This window comes from Phaethon aethereus, assembly GCF_964289735.1.
Source record: "Phaethon aethereus genome assembly, chromosome: 4".
In the NCBI taxonomy this organism is placed as follows: Eukaryota; Metazoa; Chordata; class Aves; order Phaethontiformes; family Phaethontidae; genus Phaethon; species Phaethon aethereus.
In genome coordinates this window covers 40,550,751-40,568,873 of record NC_138578.1, presented here as the reverse complement: position 1 = coordinate 40,568,873, position 18,123 = coordinate 40,550,751, and the positions used below count along the sequence as shown (strand labels likewise).

Sequence of the window (18,123 nt, the reverse complement as noted above, 5' to 3'; positions counted from 1 at the left end):
TCTTCTTTTTTTTTTTTTCTTCTTTCCCCATAAGACTCATGACTACATTTTATAATTGGAAGAGTGGTTATGAAATCAGTAACCGTTCCCTTTGAGTTTCAGAGCAAGATAGTCTTTAAGAAACAAAACCAAAACACGAGGTAGAAACCTAGAACAGGGTGCAGTTTTACAGCTGCCACGATCACAGATTATTACATACTTTTAGTAGCAGCTGTAAGTAGTAGTTGGGGTGGGAGGAGTGTTTCTCACTGCATTTACAACCCGGCTTCTTTCCTTTGATACTTAGTTCATTCTGGCTTCTCGTAGCAACCTCTGAAGCCGGGAGACGGTCTCCTACCTCCCTCCAGTGGTTTGAAGAGCACAGTACAAGTGTAGTGTTCAGAAAGCTTACTCAGAAAATAAAAAGGGTTTGGGGATGTTTCAGGCTTTCTTCTGGGGATACATATTGTTGTACTGTGGATTTGTTTGGTGACTTGTGTGAAAGGTCTTGTGGTTGTTAGATGTTCCGAAGTGTTTTAGCACACCTGTTCTGTGGAGCACGATGATATTCACGCGATTGCTTGCATTTGCAGGACATTAAACCATCTGCATCTGTGATGATTTCCAGTCTGTGTTTGTATAGCTGCCAGAATTCAGGAATCTGCGGGTAGTGACAATCGGATGTACGACAGTGAAGGGGTGCTTCAGAGGAGGCTGGGCAAAAACTACAGTGTTTGTCTAGCAATTAAGCGACCCAGTAATTTGCAAGTTGTTATAAATGTCTCCTCTGGCTGTTACAGTCTTCCATTTCTTTCTCTCCTTCCAGTCCCTAGAACACCTTAAGAAGGAGTTTCCAAGGAAAATTGCATCTGGGCATTTACCTTTGTGTTATTTTCCTGTTCTTGGTCGCATCTGATATTCTATCCATGGCATGTCACAGTGTCATCAACCTGATGGTTGTATGTTTTCCAGATCACTGATGAAGATGATAAAACGTGATGCGATTTATTTTTATCTTGCCATCATGTACTAAATAGAGAGCCATGTGAATTGCAGAAGCTTCAAAAAATACAGCAGGGGTGAATCTGTCAGCGGTTAAGCAGGCGTAAATGCACTGTGTGGCATGGTAGCAGCTGCCAAACTTACCCACCCAACTTCAGGCTGTATCGAGTCCTGAACTACAAAGCACAAGTGGAAGCGGCTGATGCTTTCGCTGCTCAATACATTGTTGTCTCATAGCCTTTGCTATGGACTCTCAAGCAGTCTTTTCTTCACATAACTCTCCTTTTACCCAAGCAAGTCTGTGCTAACAGTAACAGTTAAATTCTAGATTTAAACCTATTGCAAAAATCCTAAAATAGCAGTAGCACTGTTCTGCTCCAGGGTAACTTAAATTGCTGGCTTATCTACTAACATCACTTGTCTAGTAGAGAGCGACAGTAGTCACATAGTACCCTCTGTTCCGCCAAACTAAAATACCCGAGTAGGACAAGAAAATTGCCTCAGCTACCACAGGGATCACCAGGAGCAGAGCACAAAGTTTAATTGAATTTCCCTCTCTCAGCTCAGCCCGCCAGGGCTGGAGACCTGAGCCCGCAGTTCGGGCTCGGCAAAACAGAAGCGCCGCGTTGGGGGACATTAAGAGCTGTAAAACGTTCCCAAGCACTCCGATCCCCCAGCGTCCGTCCGGGTGGGCGGGAGCCTCTCCTTAGTCTTCTTCCTTTCTTGTATCCCAACCGGGAGTACGAGGTGCTCTGCACGGTCTTCCGGTTCCATAACCACCCGTGCCCTGGTGGCCTCTCCCAGTCTCCTGCCAGCCAGCTTATTTCTGGTGTGGTACCGCACGCGTGGATGGAGTAGACACGCAGGCGTGCTGTCTTGTGGGAGAAGAAAGGGCCCAGAGAGAGGAAGCAGAGTCCGGCAGGCCTCGGCATGCTTTCTGGCTGGATTTGATCACGGGGTGCTAGCACTGAAGGCCCGTGTTAGCCCATGGCTGCTGGCTCCCTCTCCTGGTACCCGCCTCTCGCAAATCTCTGCAAACGTCTGTGAGGCTGTTCCTTTACTTACCTATCCTGCCTGGCGCTCGCTTGTGTTTGTCGTCTTCTTTCTACCTACAAAATGTTTAGAGTAATGAGACCAGCATCCTCCTCCTTTGACTTTAACATTCCATGAGGAAAAGCTTTATTTGATGGGGCGTTCCGATCAACACTCTAAGGCTTTTGTGTATGTGATGGAGAATAAAATGGCTATAATGAGACTACAGGTATACATGACACTGAAAGTTCAGCACAGAATTTTCTCTCCAGTAGACCAAGAAGTCTAGCAGCAGAGGTGAGATGACAGAAAACCTCTGTTTAGGAAAACAATTCCTTCGTCTTTATGTTCAACATCGATCTCCCACAAGCTTCCAAAGCGAAGCGAAGGGTTAAGGTAAAATCTTTTTTTCCGCCTGGGCACAGACAACTTCCTCTTTGGAAAGCAAGCCTGTCGCAAGGCTTGAACTGAATTTCCGCTGCAAAAAGGATGAAGGTCTCCAGGTCAAATGCTGTGTAACCTGGTGACTGTAATGACTTAAGACTGTAATGATAATGCCCCAGTCTATCTGGTCTGAACGCCACATACTACCTACGTGAAGTACAATGAACATAAGTTTCTGGTTTTTTGTTTTATTACTTTATTTTAACGCCTCCCATGACTGCCATACAAAATCCAGCAAGCTTACTTTTCCCTCCTAAGTACATGTCTCAGAAACACAAATGATGTATCATTTGCTAAATAAACTGCTAACTCTGTTTCTTTTTATACTGCTCAGGAAATTTTTCAGTTATTCTGAAGAGTTGTTTAAGCCTGTGTTTGTAAAATTCTGGCAAGGGCTAGAAAATGCTCCAGAGGGATTTTGAGGCAACAGCTCTGAAATGTGCAAGCTTTAACTGTCATTAAAAAATGAAATTTGTTTGGACCACCAGTATGTGCTGCCCTAAAACAAATGGCAGGAAGAAGCTAGCCCTGGGTGACATTGCATTGACATTCCTCAGCTTTCACCGCAGTTGCGCTCCTTCGAAACGTGACCAGGCAGCAAATAGTGTTCAGAATAGAAGAATGGCCATATTGGTTCAGGTTAAAGTCTAAGCATCTAGTTGGACACTATCTCCAACATTAGCCATAAGCAATTTTTGGCAGTTTGGTATTTCCCCAAAACAAAACAAAATTAAAAAAAAAAAAAAATTAAAAAAAAACACACCAGAAAAACAAAGTCAAACGCCTACCTTCAAAGTTGGTCAGGTGTTTTGATCCAGCCTTAGCACCATGAGACTATTAGGAGCCGCGGCCTGTGTAGACCAAAGGTCCATGTATGCAGAGGAACAGCTTTTCTGTCCGGGTGGTCAATGCTATGGCTTGGATTTTGAACCGCAGTTCAGTCTTGCAGGAGCAGGACTGCGGAGAGGTGGCACTCTCGTGCTGTGGTTTGTCCTCGCTTCATTCCTCAGACGCTAGCGACCGACTCCGAGACTATTCATCCCAATTGGGGCATTTTGCTTTTAAATGTCATATTCTTTCATCTACAAGCATTTTAGTAGAGAAGGGTTTTATTTTAAATAAGTGCTGAAAAAAAAGTATATCTTCACGGGCCAGATTAAAAAAAAAAAACCACCTCAGGAGTTGCGTTGTTCCAATGCAGAGAATGGCCTATTTCATCTTAAAATAGCCTTAACACAAGCTAGGATTTAGTGCCATAATTCACAAACGTATGATGGATTTAGTGCTGTAATTCACAAGCATATGCCTGAAAGATCCTTCTTGCGTTACTGAGGCTGTTTGCTATCATGTACTATCATTTCCATGTAATCATCTTTTCAAGTTTATTGAATTTAATCCTCAATGCAGTTGCATTTCTGCTGCTTTTATTTTAAGGGAAGACTGTTCCACAACTGTGTTCCTCTAATTTTAAGCAACTGAGAATAGATGAGAATATTTTAAGTATTATAAGCTAATGTGTGGGTTTTTTTCTTTTCTCATCACCAGAAGCGTGCATTAGGTAAAGTTAAAATAAATATTCAGCTTTTTACCTGTCTATTAATGTGTTATGGGTGTTCTGCAATGAAATTAGGTGTCATTTGCAAGCAGACAGAAACAGACTAGAACTCTTCATTCCTCTGAATCTCTGAAAATGAGAGCAATTATGAATTTTAAAGTGACAATGCACATACTACTGTAATGTGTATTATCAAGATAAAAGGATTCGTTATTTTGATTACTGCTTGCTTTTTTGATAGAGCCAGAAAGACCAATCAGTTTATTGTAAAATTTTACAAGTCTGATTTTTTTTTTTTATTACTTTTTAATTACAGTGGGAGAAACTACAGATGACAACAAGCGAGAGGAGGAAAATAGTCTGTTCAGTCACATTCCACGTAATTGCAATTACCTGTGTTGTTTGGTCATTGTATGTTTTAATTGATAGAACCGCTGAGGAAATTAAACAAGGCAATGATAATGGTAAGTATTTTTTTATCTTCTTCAATCTTGTTGATAATGCAATGGATGGATGTGAGATGCAGCTATGTAACAGTCACATTCTGTTCTTAAGTAACAGCTCACTGATACATGGCTACATCAAATGCTTTACATCAAATGAATGCATTAGTGTTAAAAGCTTATGCTATGCCCCTGCAGAGAGACCTCTACTTAGTGTAATCATTACAACAGCTTAACCAGCCTCGCGGTTCTTCTTAGGTTAATCTCCTATTATCTAGATATTTCTAAAGCTCAGACAAAAAGATAAGTCAAACTGAAACAGCTCAGTGCAAGTTCAGGTCATAAAACAGCAACTTATTTATATTACCCACTTGAACCTCTTCAAGTAAAACACAATAGAGCCCTTTCATCAACAAGCTTCCTAACGTGAACTTCCAAAAGACCATGTTCCAGTTGTGTTCGTCCTTCATGTGGGACTTCAGTAGCACGGAAAGCCATTCCTGCATGCCTTCGAACAGAATTTCGCTGTGAATGTCCTTATTCCAGTTGTGTTTACTGTGAGGATGGTCAGTCGCTAGAACGGAGAGGTCATGGAGTCTCCATCTGTGGAGATAATGAAACCCCAGCTGGACATGCGTAACAAAATGTGTGTTTAACGTAAGTAGGTTTCTTTTTGGACTAGACGTACCGTATGTGGAAACTATATAGCAAACTGAACTAATGTTTTCCATTTCAAATCTAAGTCTATTAAGTCTTAAATTTAGCTTTAAATATGATCATGATGATGAAGAGGATAAGAAGCTTTTGAGTTTTTATCTGAATTGACTTTAAGCATTAGACAGTAGAGGGACAAAGGTCTCTAGCTTTGAGCTATACCCTGAAGTTATCAGGGAGAACAAATCAGGCAAAGCTTTGTGCCTTGCTAGTTAGATAAATATTTGATGATAATCCTGATGCTTGTCTTTCTTGCCTATGAGGGGAAAATATGTAAGAAGCCTCAGTAAGTCACAGATGAATATAACATAACATAAAGTCTTGTTTTGCATTCTTTCCAAGTGGGTAACCCTGTTTTTAATCTCAAAAAAATGGCCCTCAGGACAGGACTAGGAATGGCTTCAAACTTCTATTTATAAGTACAACTACACCACCCTACTCATTAAAAAAGGGAAGGGTATGTCTGTGGATTAGCTGGATTTACACAACAAAACAGCTAACATGAATTTTTGTTGTTATGCAGAGTGCATAAGAATCACAATTAATCCTGGTAGGCTCAAAAAGTATTTACGATTTGTATAGAATTCAGTTTGCCAAATGTAGTGGATGAGTCGCCACACTAAAAAATGGACAAAGAGATGCCTTGGAGCTACTTACAACATGCAAAAATAAGTGTTTGTGAAGTGAACTTTTGCCCCAAAATTTGCTTGTTGGGGGGAAAAAAAAGTTCTTCTACAGAATCACACGCATATATTGAGGGGGGAAGACATATATGTAGTTTGCTTTTCTCTCTGTTTAAATGGGAGATGCTGGGAAAAAAAGAGTTGAACACTGGAGGAAAAAAATTTATACACATATTTTGAGGAGGAGAAAAACTGAAAGCCCTGAATAATAATGGTTTGTTATACGGAAGATAGGTTATAATGGAAGAAGCAGCAGCATCTTTACTGCTAAGAGGTGGAAGAAACTCTGGGGGGAAGGTGAGCTGTTTGTTCAGCCGCTTTCTTCCGAGCTCAGCACTCCAGCTGTGACTTGCTGGTTCTAAATGTCATTACCCACTGATGGGGCTTAGTCAGATGCAAAGCATACTGTTTTCATAATTAAGAGCAAGAAAGAGATGGTGATTTCTAAGAGCAGTTATTAAAGGGGAAAAAAAGGAACACATCCCTGGATATGACACCTTAGCAAACTATTCTTTGTTATTTCTTTTTGTCCCAGGAACGAGGGACTGAAGAAAGGCCTGACAAATATTTTGTGACCAAATTTAACAAATATAAAAGGATTTGTCCCTGGCAAGTTCAACTAACCAGATTAATAGGGGTGAGGGAGACACAAAATGATTTACATGTTTTTTGTATGCTTTCATTTTGCTGCAAATTAAAAAAAATAATTGGCACACACCATCAGCTAATACATTGTTACCATGTCTAAGTACTACTAAGCAGTTACCGTAAGAGGGAAAACTACAGCTACTGCAAACATTTTGTGTGCTTTTGCAATAATTAATGTTCTTTTGGTCTCTACTTGTTTACTTAATTAAAAGCCCAGTTCCTACATATTTAACAGTAAAGGGGATACTTAGATTTGTGAGACTCACACAGCTGGCTAAAAGTAAAGACTTGCTTTTGAGGAGTCCAGGTTATCAGGTCTAGGAGTCGAGACTGGTTCCTCACTGAAACTTTTCTGCTGATTCCCAAAGGAATGCAGACTACTTTCCTGCCCATGGCAAAAATTTCTTCCCTGTGTAAAACTTGGGTAAAGCTCAGAAATGTCATCAAGCTGTTGTAATACATCACCAGTGCGTGAATACAGCATCTGCACAGCACCTTGAATACTACCCTCAGTGAGCAATACGTTACTCAAAGACCTTCCATATACAACCAACAAACCTATTCAGATTGTTCAGACTGACAGCTTAAGCACGGATACAGAGGTCTGAATCTTGTGTGTAGCATTTAATTTTTAAATGTGATGAGGCAAAGTGCAATGGGAAGGCTGGTAGCTGTTCCTTTATGTAAGGCTACTGAACGGTTGAAAAAAAGCAAATGCAGTGGTATGAATTAACGAGAAGGCTGTTCTTAAGACAACATTCAGTTAAAACCTTAAGACCACATTTAGGCCAAAGCAAATAATTTCAACATTATTCATATCATAACCATGTTCAATTGCTCTTATCTCTAATTTTTTGGTGTTAGGAGCTCATTGCAGGGGGTTTGGACTAGATGACCTTTAAAAGTCCCTTCCAACCCAAACTATTTTGTGATTCTGTATATTTTCTGTAAATATCAATACAATGAAAAAAGTAAGATCAGATACACCAAAAACTGTAAAGTTGTTTCCTTTATTATACAGGAATATAAATTCTACTTTTTGATACAGGTGTGTTCAGGGCTGTTGCACAGAGAGAGTAACAGGAAAAAGAGGCCATCGAAGGCAGGTGATGCAGGAGATAAAGCCCTTTCCACTAGCTTTTTTTACTGTACCCTGGCTTCAGGTTGAAGCTAAGAGCAGGAAATATTGTAAATGTTGGGCATTCCAGGTACCTTAAAGTGTCATGCTTCGAGCATAATGAAAAAAACCAGACATTGTTGAAGATGTGCACCATATTTCTAGGTATCCAGTTATCTCGCTTTTGGTACTTGGTTTTTTGCTTAAGCAAGCTCCTGAATGCGGGGACATTATTGAAGAACAGTAAAATGTTTTGGTTTGGTTTTGACTGTATCAAGTATTATGCTGCTTTCATGACAGTGGCCATGAATTTCTTATTTGAAATGCTTATTTCTTATTTGGGGGGGTGCAGATGTAGTTTCTTGGCTGGCCTATGGGATAAGAAACAGCTGCTGTTCCTGCTTGAGCCACAACTGCCCCAAAAGCCTGTACGTACCTGGCAATTCTTAGCAAGTGGCTTCTTTTCAAAATATTTTACTCATACCCAGTACTTGATATGCATTGTATAACAATGGTAAGAAATCCAAATGTTTTATTTCAAAGGTGTCCTCGAATGGCCATTTTGGACAAAACTCGTTGTGGTGGCCATTGGATTCACAGGGGGCCTCGTCTTCATGTACGTGCAGTGTAAGGTTTATGTTCAGCTGTGGCGCAGGCTGAAAGCCTACAACAGAGTGATCTTTGTTCAGAACTGCCCAGATACCACCAAAAAACTGGAGGAGAAGAACTCTTCATGCACTCAGACCTCGGACGTCAAGGACGCAGTGGTGGTGCCAGTAGCACAGACAGGTACAAACTCTCAGTTGGCAGCTGAAGAAACGACATCTGAGGTCATGCCAGTTTGACAAGAGACAGCACTGTTTCTTCCTTGCAGAGTAAGGCGTAGTGTTTTCTGCACTACAAATGCTAAAAGAGAGTAGAAATGACTGTGCATTTTTTTCAGTTAAAAAAAACAAAAAAACAAAAAAAACCAAAACCCTACAAGGAAAATGGATCCAGCAAAGCAATTTGTTACTGTATGGAATGTGACCGTTCGTGAAGTAGCTTCTCAACTAGTCAGCAAGTGTAGTGAAAGTGGAAGTGTAGAAAGTGCAATAGAGAACAGGTTTAACAGACAATGCCAAACCAATGTGACAAGAGTTTGTTTTGTTTTGTTTTTTTTTTAAATTGGATGGCTGGGAAAGTAGAAACAGACCTGATACCATTTTGTTTACAGAAAACAAAAACCTTTCAGCTGTTTACTACTAAAAGTTGTATTTGCTATTTATCTTCTTAAAGATACACTTCAGAAGGGTACCAATCAAGTTATATGCATTAACTGAATTAAAGTATAAAGAGCTGTATCACAGCACTCACTCTCTAAGCCTCGTATGGTAACACATATTCATGGGACAGCAGTGGAGCCTGAATGGGGAGCTGTGTTAACTATGGATATTTGAAATTTTTGAAAGGTAGCATTGTTTTTAAATATGCCTGAATTTTTGAAAAGTAAGCAATTCCATCCAGTATAAACTCATGCCTCCATAAGCTACAGATATTTTTTTAAGTATAGCTGTCAGCAAAATAAGTATGGGAAGGAGAGAATATGTAGATACACATTTAGAAGAGCAGTATGCTGTTCATTTTACTTTGCAAGAGTGAATTATACATTAATTCAATACACAGAGTTTTAAGGCAGAACTGTAAATGAAAAAATGCATTTCACTGCAGAATCACACAAAAGTAAATTGCATATTATCAAAGGTCTGAAAAAGGATGACTTAAGGAAGATGGAAGCCATTTTTGGTTTTATTTTTTAAGATTCATGATACAGAAAGGTAGATACAAGAGAATACACCTACGTATCTTAACAGAACATCTCCTTGTTCTGAAAAGTTAGTTTTCCTGACTGAAAAAATAAATCAATGGTTTCCCTCTGTTGTACAGATAAACTTGAGGTGTTAGAGTTTCAACAGTTCAGTTGTGAACTTCGTGTTTTGAGCATTCTCATATAAAAATGAAGTGTGAATAGCATTAAAGGGTGCAATAGATAAATGAATGTAGATGTAATACTGTGTCCAACAGGGTGAATTATATATTAAGAACCAATTTTGTGATTAACCTCTCATACCTGTGGTGTTTACCATCAGGACACAACAGCAAGTATTGACTGGGAGTAGTTATGTACTGGCATGGCAAGTCTGGGGCCTGAACATAATGTATATTTTACAAAAAAATTAAAAGTTCTTTTTTGATCTTGTATTTAGGTAAAGGAGGAAAAGCAAACAAGCAAATAAAGAACCAGAGTAAAGAGGATAGTAGAGCACAGGTTCATCCAAAGGAGGAAATCTGCCACAATTACAGGTGAATTGGGCTTCTACAGAAGCCTTGCAGTTTCTAATGGTAAATTTCCTCTTTACACACTCAAATATCTGCAATTAAATAACAGAATAATCCCATTCTTGGAGATATCCAGGGTGCTGAGCCTAAGGTGTATTGGATTTTGTATGTTAGGTATTCCTCTGTGAATGTGTTTACTCGCTTAAGCCTCAGAGAATACTGGAAGTAGCAGTATTAGCAAGAAATGTGTCTTTTATCAGACCATTATGTTCTTATATATTGGAATTGCTCATGTAATTTGGCTGTGACTAAGTGATTGTCATCTGGCTAGACAGGACACAAAACCTTGGTGCTTCAACAGGCCCTAAATACATATTAATATTTGCTTTAAGTTACTCCAGGTGAGTCGGATTAATGTTTAAGTTTTTCACATAATGACATGCACTTTTCACACAAAATAACTTTCCCGTTATACAATTGTGAATCGAAATTGTAGCAGCGTCTCATTTGAAATCACATACAAGATACACTTTCTGTTTATAATTGTGGAGGAGACTTCACAAGCTCTTCAGAAAACCAGGACAGTACCACGGACTGCCTCATAACTGCATGTGTTTAAGCTAGTGTGCAAAGGCATGGTTTTCAAAAAGTGTAAATCTACTTGCTAAAAAGTAAATCTTTATGATATCTGAAGTTAGGCACTTAAAATTACTAGCTGCATCTAAATGTTTGGAATGATGTTTACAATAAAACCTTACGAATCATAGCAAAATTGACTGACAGGGAACTTTACTATGGAAGATAATGAAGAGCTTTCTGAAGCTTTCTACAGAAACCCTGCTGCTTTAGCCAGCTTGTTCTTTGTCCTGCTGTAGCATCATTACCCCCTTGAAAGTACTTTATCCCCCTATTTTGACAGTTTACTGGAGACTAATTCACATCATTGTTTTTTCCTTGAACAAGTATAAAATTCAACTCAAAGAAAAAAAATTCCTGAGGCTTCTGATTTATAGCATCCACCAAGATCACTGTACATTTTTAAAAATACACTGACGAGTCAGCAACAGTTTCATACTAACAACTTCAACTTCAAGACACTATTTTGGCACTCATCTCAACTACATGTGCAACTGAGTTTACAGTTAGTTAAATATAAGAATGGAGAAAGACTTCAGTTGAAATCCCTCCCTTCCCTTTGAAATATTAATGTATACAGCAGGAAAAGGAGCAAAATGGGAGAGTGTCTGCTGAGACAGACAATGAGACAAGTCAGCAGCAAGAAGGATTACAGCAGGCTTGAAGCATTCTTTAACCTCTTAAAGCATTACAGTATTAGCCTGTGCATCCCTTTCTCTTCTTAGGTGCACTGGATACTCTAGAGCTTTCAGGGATTTAATGCAGGACTGGAATTTGTTTCTGAAGCAGGGAGGGACCTCTCTGAGAGGGCAAGGAGCTATTCACACCAACATGCCTTGGATACAGGTCTGCATGAATAAGGAAGGTGCACAAATACAGGCACTAGGCATCTGCTTACCAACCACTGTTTTTTCATTCCCACACAAAGCACAATTTTCTATATTTATTTAATGACCACAGGATTCTATCCTGCAAAAACAGTATACTGGAATTTTTAAGATACACCTACTTTTTAATGAAAATGACATATCAAATAAAGATCCACATCAAACTGCCTGTGTGTAGCCACAGTGCATCTCAGGCAAACGCGCTGACAGAGGAATTTAGCCCGGCTAAGCCCACAAGGGTAGAACCTTGCTCTGAGCTGCCATTACCAAGAAGAGCTTAACCTGCATTCTTGTTCAAGCAAAGTTTTAATGAAGGTAGGTAGAAGTAATCTGGTGTCAGATCTGGTCTGGAATTTTAAACAAGGTACTCCTAACCTGTGAACATGCACATTTCTTTTCCTGTTTTAAGTTACAAGCATTATGAAGTTTATTTCAAACTGGCATAAACATACCACTTTTGACTATCATTAGCATTACAAAGATTCTCAACTAGTCCAATTGTGCCATTCACACGCTGCTGTATCTGAAAGCAGTGTTTGTTTTTGTTGTGTAGAAGAAAATAGTAATTCCCCATCACCAGAACAAACCATTTATAATTTCTAATAATGCAATGAAACTTACTCTATGATGAAGATATTTTACTGTGTATAATATTGGAACTACAAGTTTGTGTTACTTGTTTAACTCCCTCTCTTTTGCAAAAGAAAAAGTGTATGTTTTTGTGGGTGAATGTGTACTGAAAGACAGGAGGTAAGGGAAACAAAAGTAATATATCTGCTTATTGTTGTGAAAAACTGTATTTGTATTAAACAAATGATCCAAATTACTGTAGTATTCTATATTTGTCACTTTGTTATATAGAGCATCACATGCTGAACATGAATTGGCAACACCACACTCTTGCAAGAAAGATGAACAATATATTCAGCTGCATACTTAAAATTGATAAACCTGCTGGCTGAGGGGCTAGTTTTGGGTACCACACCTTGATAGAATGCTTGGGAAAATACCTCACAGTACAAAAACATTTGTAAAGAACTATGGTGGTTTTAACTTGCAGAAGGGAAGGCTGGGAAGGGGATCTATAAGAACAGGCTTCAACTACATAAAGAACTCCCAGAAAACAACTGGTTTTACATCCACAGCAAAATGGACTAGTATGTGATAAAGCTAATCTCACCTTAGATTGTCAGAATTTTTTGATATTTTAGACATCTACTTGGTGATATTTTCTCCTTTTCCAAAAATCCTAAAGATAAATGCTTTTTTTGATGAAAATAAATAGTACGTTTGCATTCTAGAAGAACGTGTGTACTTTAAGTCAGGTGTAAAACAAAGAAAGCATCCTATCTTAATATCCAGCATTCCAACCACACTACACATCTCGTCTTCTAAAGAAGGTTGTATCTACCCCCCGCCTATCTTTATCCTAGATTGTCACCTGGGGAGAGAGTGGGCTGCATTTTGAAACCTCACAGTTCTATCTGGAATAAGTCATTATATGGCTGGTGACTAAGAGTATATGTTCAAAACACAACAGAAGTGTTCTAATAAATTACATTCCCTACATCCAAAGCCAGCAGACTGTTTGTTTTGTAACAGCTGCCCTAACCAGCTCACAATGTAAAATCAAAGATGGATTCATTACATCCCAATAAGATATAATATAGAAGAAACAACATAACCAAAAAAAAAAAAATCTAGTAATAAAGATACATTCATTTCCATTTATTAGCATATGGAAAATAGAGCCAAATTTGTTTTTAGAATTAAGAGAGGTATAGTTCACTATGCCTTTTTGCTTTGCACACGGGAGTTCGAATCTCTTTGAAGAGGGTATCATCAGAACACAAAACACATTTCTGTTCAGTCTTCTCTCTCTATACACATAAACAAGGAGACATGCTATATGGTATTTACTCATACCCTCTCCTCCCCTAATAAAATACTGAGGCCCCTCTTCATGAGCTTTATCTAAAAGTCAACATTCGTCAGCTAACAAAGAACTCAAGTACTTTGAATGCTGTACCACATTTCCACTGCCTATGACATGGAGCTCAGAAAATAACGGATATGTTTTATACCATGGTTGAGAACAGAATGATTACAGTCTGATGGAGAGGGAAACTTGCCCTCCTATCACAGAATCATTAAGGTTGGGAAAGACCTTTAAGATCATCAAGTCCAACCATTAATCCAACACCACCATGCCCACTAAACCATATGCTGAAGTGAATTACTTGCAAGTACTTATGACTGATACTAACTGAATCACAGTCCTTTTTTTCTTTAAAAACAGCTCAAAGGTAATATATATGAAAATACAATAACCAGTCAGCACTATTCCAAGTAAAAAACAAAGATTGGTCACAGTAATTTTTAAGTAAGTGTGTTAGCTAAATTTGGTCTTGTTTTAGCAATGGATAATTTCTCTTGAAAGCCACATGGAAACTGTCCAGCCTGTATGACACAAAGGACAACATTTTTCTTGTTTCTTTAGGGTCATCTAGTTCAATAAATGGCATGTTAGGTTTTTTTCTTCAGAACTACCACGTAGTTACAATGCCTTTTTAGACCTTGTGCAACTTATAATTTGAAGAAATAAGGCTACACTGAAGCATAGATCACTACATCTGTGTATGCATGTGTCCGGGAGGTAAATAACACGTTCTACAAAATTTAATAATGGCTCACAAACAGCATAGACGTGAAGAGTAAAGTAGCAAGATTTAGATGGGTTATATTAAAATAAACTCAGAAAAGAACAACACACAAACAAAATCTTAATGGCTCTCAGAAGCCAAACTGCTACTTACAGGAGAGCTGAAGAACGCAGTCTAGAAGAAAGTTCAGGCAAAGGCTTTACTGAATCTTCTTCAAGTGCCACTTTATCACTAGGTTTGCTAATACATTTTGAGAGCTGGGGAAAAAGAATAATAGTTCATTAAAAAGGTATGGGTAAGAATTTTTGGCCAGTTCATGTCCTGGCAACAGGGCATTGTCACTTTATACATTTTCAAATCAGCACGTTACTGTCTTAGTTGACTATGTGCGAGCTTGAATATGAGCTGACGTTAGTGGAATGCTGCCACCTTTCTGTATTTTTTTTAGAAAATGCTTCTGTTTTTAGAGTAATGATGGCATTTTGGTTTAATAGCTTAGTTGAAAGTTTAAATAGTCTTATTTTTCATTTATAACAGGTAACTACTTACATATTAAACTCTTCCTTTCAAGAAAATTGGGCAGTATTTGCAATACAAGCAGTTAAGGCTTAGGGAACCTGATTACAGGACCACCACAGTAAGACTCCCACTGTCAGCTTATTTTTAGATTTTCATTATAGGCACTGTGCGCAGGATCTTGCTAGTAGCATTTAAGGCAGTAGCTCAAATTGCAGTGCATAAATCACAACACCTCATTAGCAAAGTTTCTTACCTTTGTAAAACTTACTTCTTTTTGGGAAGAAAGTCTGGAAGTCAATTATAATGAATTTTACCCTTGAAAGAGCCGGAAGATAGAAAAATGACATATGCATTGCATCATGCTGAGGCTGACCAAACCAGGCAACTTGACATACTTCTGAAGTGCAGGTGTTTCTTGGCCCTGTACTAGAAAACTAAGCCTAGAGGATTCCTTAAGTGGAGAACGTTTTCTGCGGAAAAAAAACGATACCCTTTTTTACTACTCTCGACTTTCTGCCAGGTATCTAGCAAAAAAAGAGTTTTTAAAAGTTGGACTCCAACATACACATTTTTGAATCGTAGACTCTGTCCTCACATACAGCAGTGTCATCACAGAGATGAGTACACATGCTATTGCAAAAAAAAATAATTCACATATAAGATACTCTTTAAGTGTATTCCTTGAACTACTTAGGAATGGCTCAGAAAGCGGTTCATGTATGTTGCCTTTTTGACATGTTGCATCCCACTGCACATACTGGAGTTTACTAGAGGTAAAAAGGAAAAATACCAAGTGCTTCACTGTATGACTGTTTCTCCACATGACAAATGTTGGAAGTCTCATCCCTTCAGAACCAACTTTGTGGAGCAGATTGGAAAGCCAGGGTGAACAGTTCTATTAATTCAGTCATATTTGTTTCCAGCACTAAAGAATTGTAGATTAATTAATCCACTGCATGCAACCAGCCTTGAGAAGGATACAGTTTTCTGTTGGTTGTTTAAAAAAAAAATTTTAAAAAAATCAACATTTGCTTTGTTTACATGAAAAAAATCATACTGCTACTGGAGTTAAGGTCAGCTGGTTCTTTCCAGCTGAGACCACCAACAGAGTAACTTCCAGCATCAGAGCACAACCTAACAACTCATCTGCTACGGAAAGTTTGAATGTAATTCAGCCAGTTCCTTAGAGAAGTCTTAGCTCTCCAAGGCTGGCTGGAGTAGAAGTGTACCTTTGTAAGTGTAGGGTAACAAATTAGAAAGTACATTAAAAAACCCCCAAAGTTCTTACATAAAAGTGGCTTTCCATGTTAAAATACTACTTTATTTGTTGGAAATTTTGTATGTTTAATATGAGCCCTGGTAATTACAGAAATTTTGCAGAAATTACAGAAACTTTGCAGTTAAAAACTAAAAAAAAAAAAAAAAAAAGGAACATTGTGTGAGGCTGTATCTACAAGCTAAGAATGAAATAAATCTTCCATAAAATTAATCTCTAACCAGAAAAAAACCCTGTCAATTATAGAGAATTATAATAGAGGATTTAACATTAAAGTCAGTAATCCTTAGTTACAAATGAACAGGATTTCAAGGTATTCCCTACAGCACGTTTCTAAGAATGGAGAGCATCACATTTAAGTATTTCCCATTCCCACTGTTTACAGCAGCTACTTTCTGGATTTTAAAGGAACAGAGTAACAATTCAGACCTCTTGCGAGCATTCCTCCTCATTTTCCACCATAGGGAAGAAATTCATCGACATACAGAACCCTAATAGCTGGCTTTAAAGCACAGGCATGATTGGCTTATGAAACTGATAGAAGAGATTCCACTATCTTGTCTCAGTAACACACATGAGGCAAAAGACTCTCTCTACATCCCCCCCACTCCAGGCCTCTCAGCACAAAAAACTCTGTGCACAGAAATCAAAAATAAATAGCATTGTGTTTTCATTTGGGGTTTGGTTTGTTTGTTTTCCCATTGCCACATTAGTATTCTGCAACAAAACTCATTTGGTAAATCGGTCTTGCACATTATCAACTTAAGGCTAGATTACTTTTCAGTTCAAGTATGAACACTTGATCAGCTACATATAATTGTTTTCTGATAATTCAATATAAAAAGTTCACACACAGAAACTGTTCTTTTTTCATTACTTATGCAGCAGGTCAACAAGACAGTTTAAAAGCCAGCTAAACAAGCGCTGAATGTATGGACTTCAAGGGAGAAAATCCACAAACTCACCGAAGTCCAAACTGTAAACAAGTTCTTGAACTGTGAATAACAAATGTTAAAAAAGAAATCACTTCAAATATTTGACTATCACATAAACCACACAAGTAAAAATTACTTTTTTATAATGCCTTATTAGTGAATTGTTTCAAGGAATATAGAACATGTCATCCTCCATAACTTTATGTGACAATCTCTTTTAAAGGATTCACCAGGATGTCAGCCTCATATACGGTCATTATTGCGACATGCTAAACCTTCTACTTACTGCCCAGCTTCATTCTCTATTTTACATCTCTCTATTTTTCCCTGATGGGCAAGTGACTTTTTCTGCATTGTTTCTACTTACAACTTCAAAGCACATCAGACGTTGCACAGAAGCAAAAATTTAAGATGACTCTTCTGAAAGGCAAAAATCTGTTCAAACCACTGAACACACACACACATACAGCTTTAGTTCAGACCAATTACCCTGGCTCAGCTTCCACCAGAGCTTAACACCTCGAGTTTATAAATTAAAACAAGCTCAATTCAAGAACACAGCTCAATTTAACAAAGTTTAAAAAATACCAAAGGCCTGCCCTGAACTTCAGCACACTTATTTCTAAAACACAAACCCAAAGCAGTGATGTGAGGGCCTAGTGATATGGCTGGTATCAGAGGTTAAGACCTCTAGGGAGGTTTAAGACTTGCAGGCCACCTGAAGATGCATTAGATCACTCACACATGCTTCAGGTCTGTTAGGTTTATTGAGATTTCTTCTTTAGATTAATTTAAGGAGGACAATGGTTAATTCTATGTTACCTAAAGTGGTTTCCTAAAACATGAAAGGATAGCACAAGCCTATTTTGTAAAGAGGGAAAAACTTAACATAGGTGTTAACAGAGTAACACTCACTAGTAACACACACTGCACAGCCAAGAAAATACATGCCTGGATATCTGCAGAAGAAATCTGGGAAACCCACATAACTAGTTACCATGACAAAGCCTTGTTGTTTAACACACAGAACTGTACTGGGGATCAAGTACTATGAAGATCATCCACCAGGAATAATTATTTCCACATAATTAACAGGCATCTGAACTGTGGCTGTTACAATGCGTACAGACAGTACATCTGAACTGTGACTTCTGTGCCCAATCTAATCCGCAGTAACAGATGTCCTACTTAATGCCTACTGTGAAATGATCCCTGGCTTTGCCCTCGCTCTTTTTTCCCTTCTTTATTTTATTTTATTTTATGGTATTAAA

General features: G+C 38.3%; 1 protein-coding gene across 1 annotated transcript in view; it reads left to right on the top strand.

The window, feature by feature from the left end:
• MARCHF1 (membrane associated ring-CH-type finger 1) overlaps nt 1-9,227 on the top strand; it is a gene marked incomplete at its 5' end in the record, with an annotated part of 91,937 nt that extends 82,710 nt beyond the window's left edge. The window contains 2 exons of the mRNA XM_081998763.1: nt 4,329-4,476; nt 8,161-9,227. Of these exons, the coding sequence (XP_081854889.1) occupies nt 4,329-4,476; nt 8,161-8,462 (450 nt within the window). The 3' untranslated portion in view covers nt 8,463-9,227. The remainder of the gene's footprint in view (nt 1-4,328; nt 4,477-8,160) is intronic.
• Nucleotides 9,228-18,123: the final 8,896 nt, after the last annotated feature.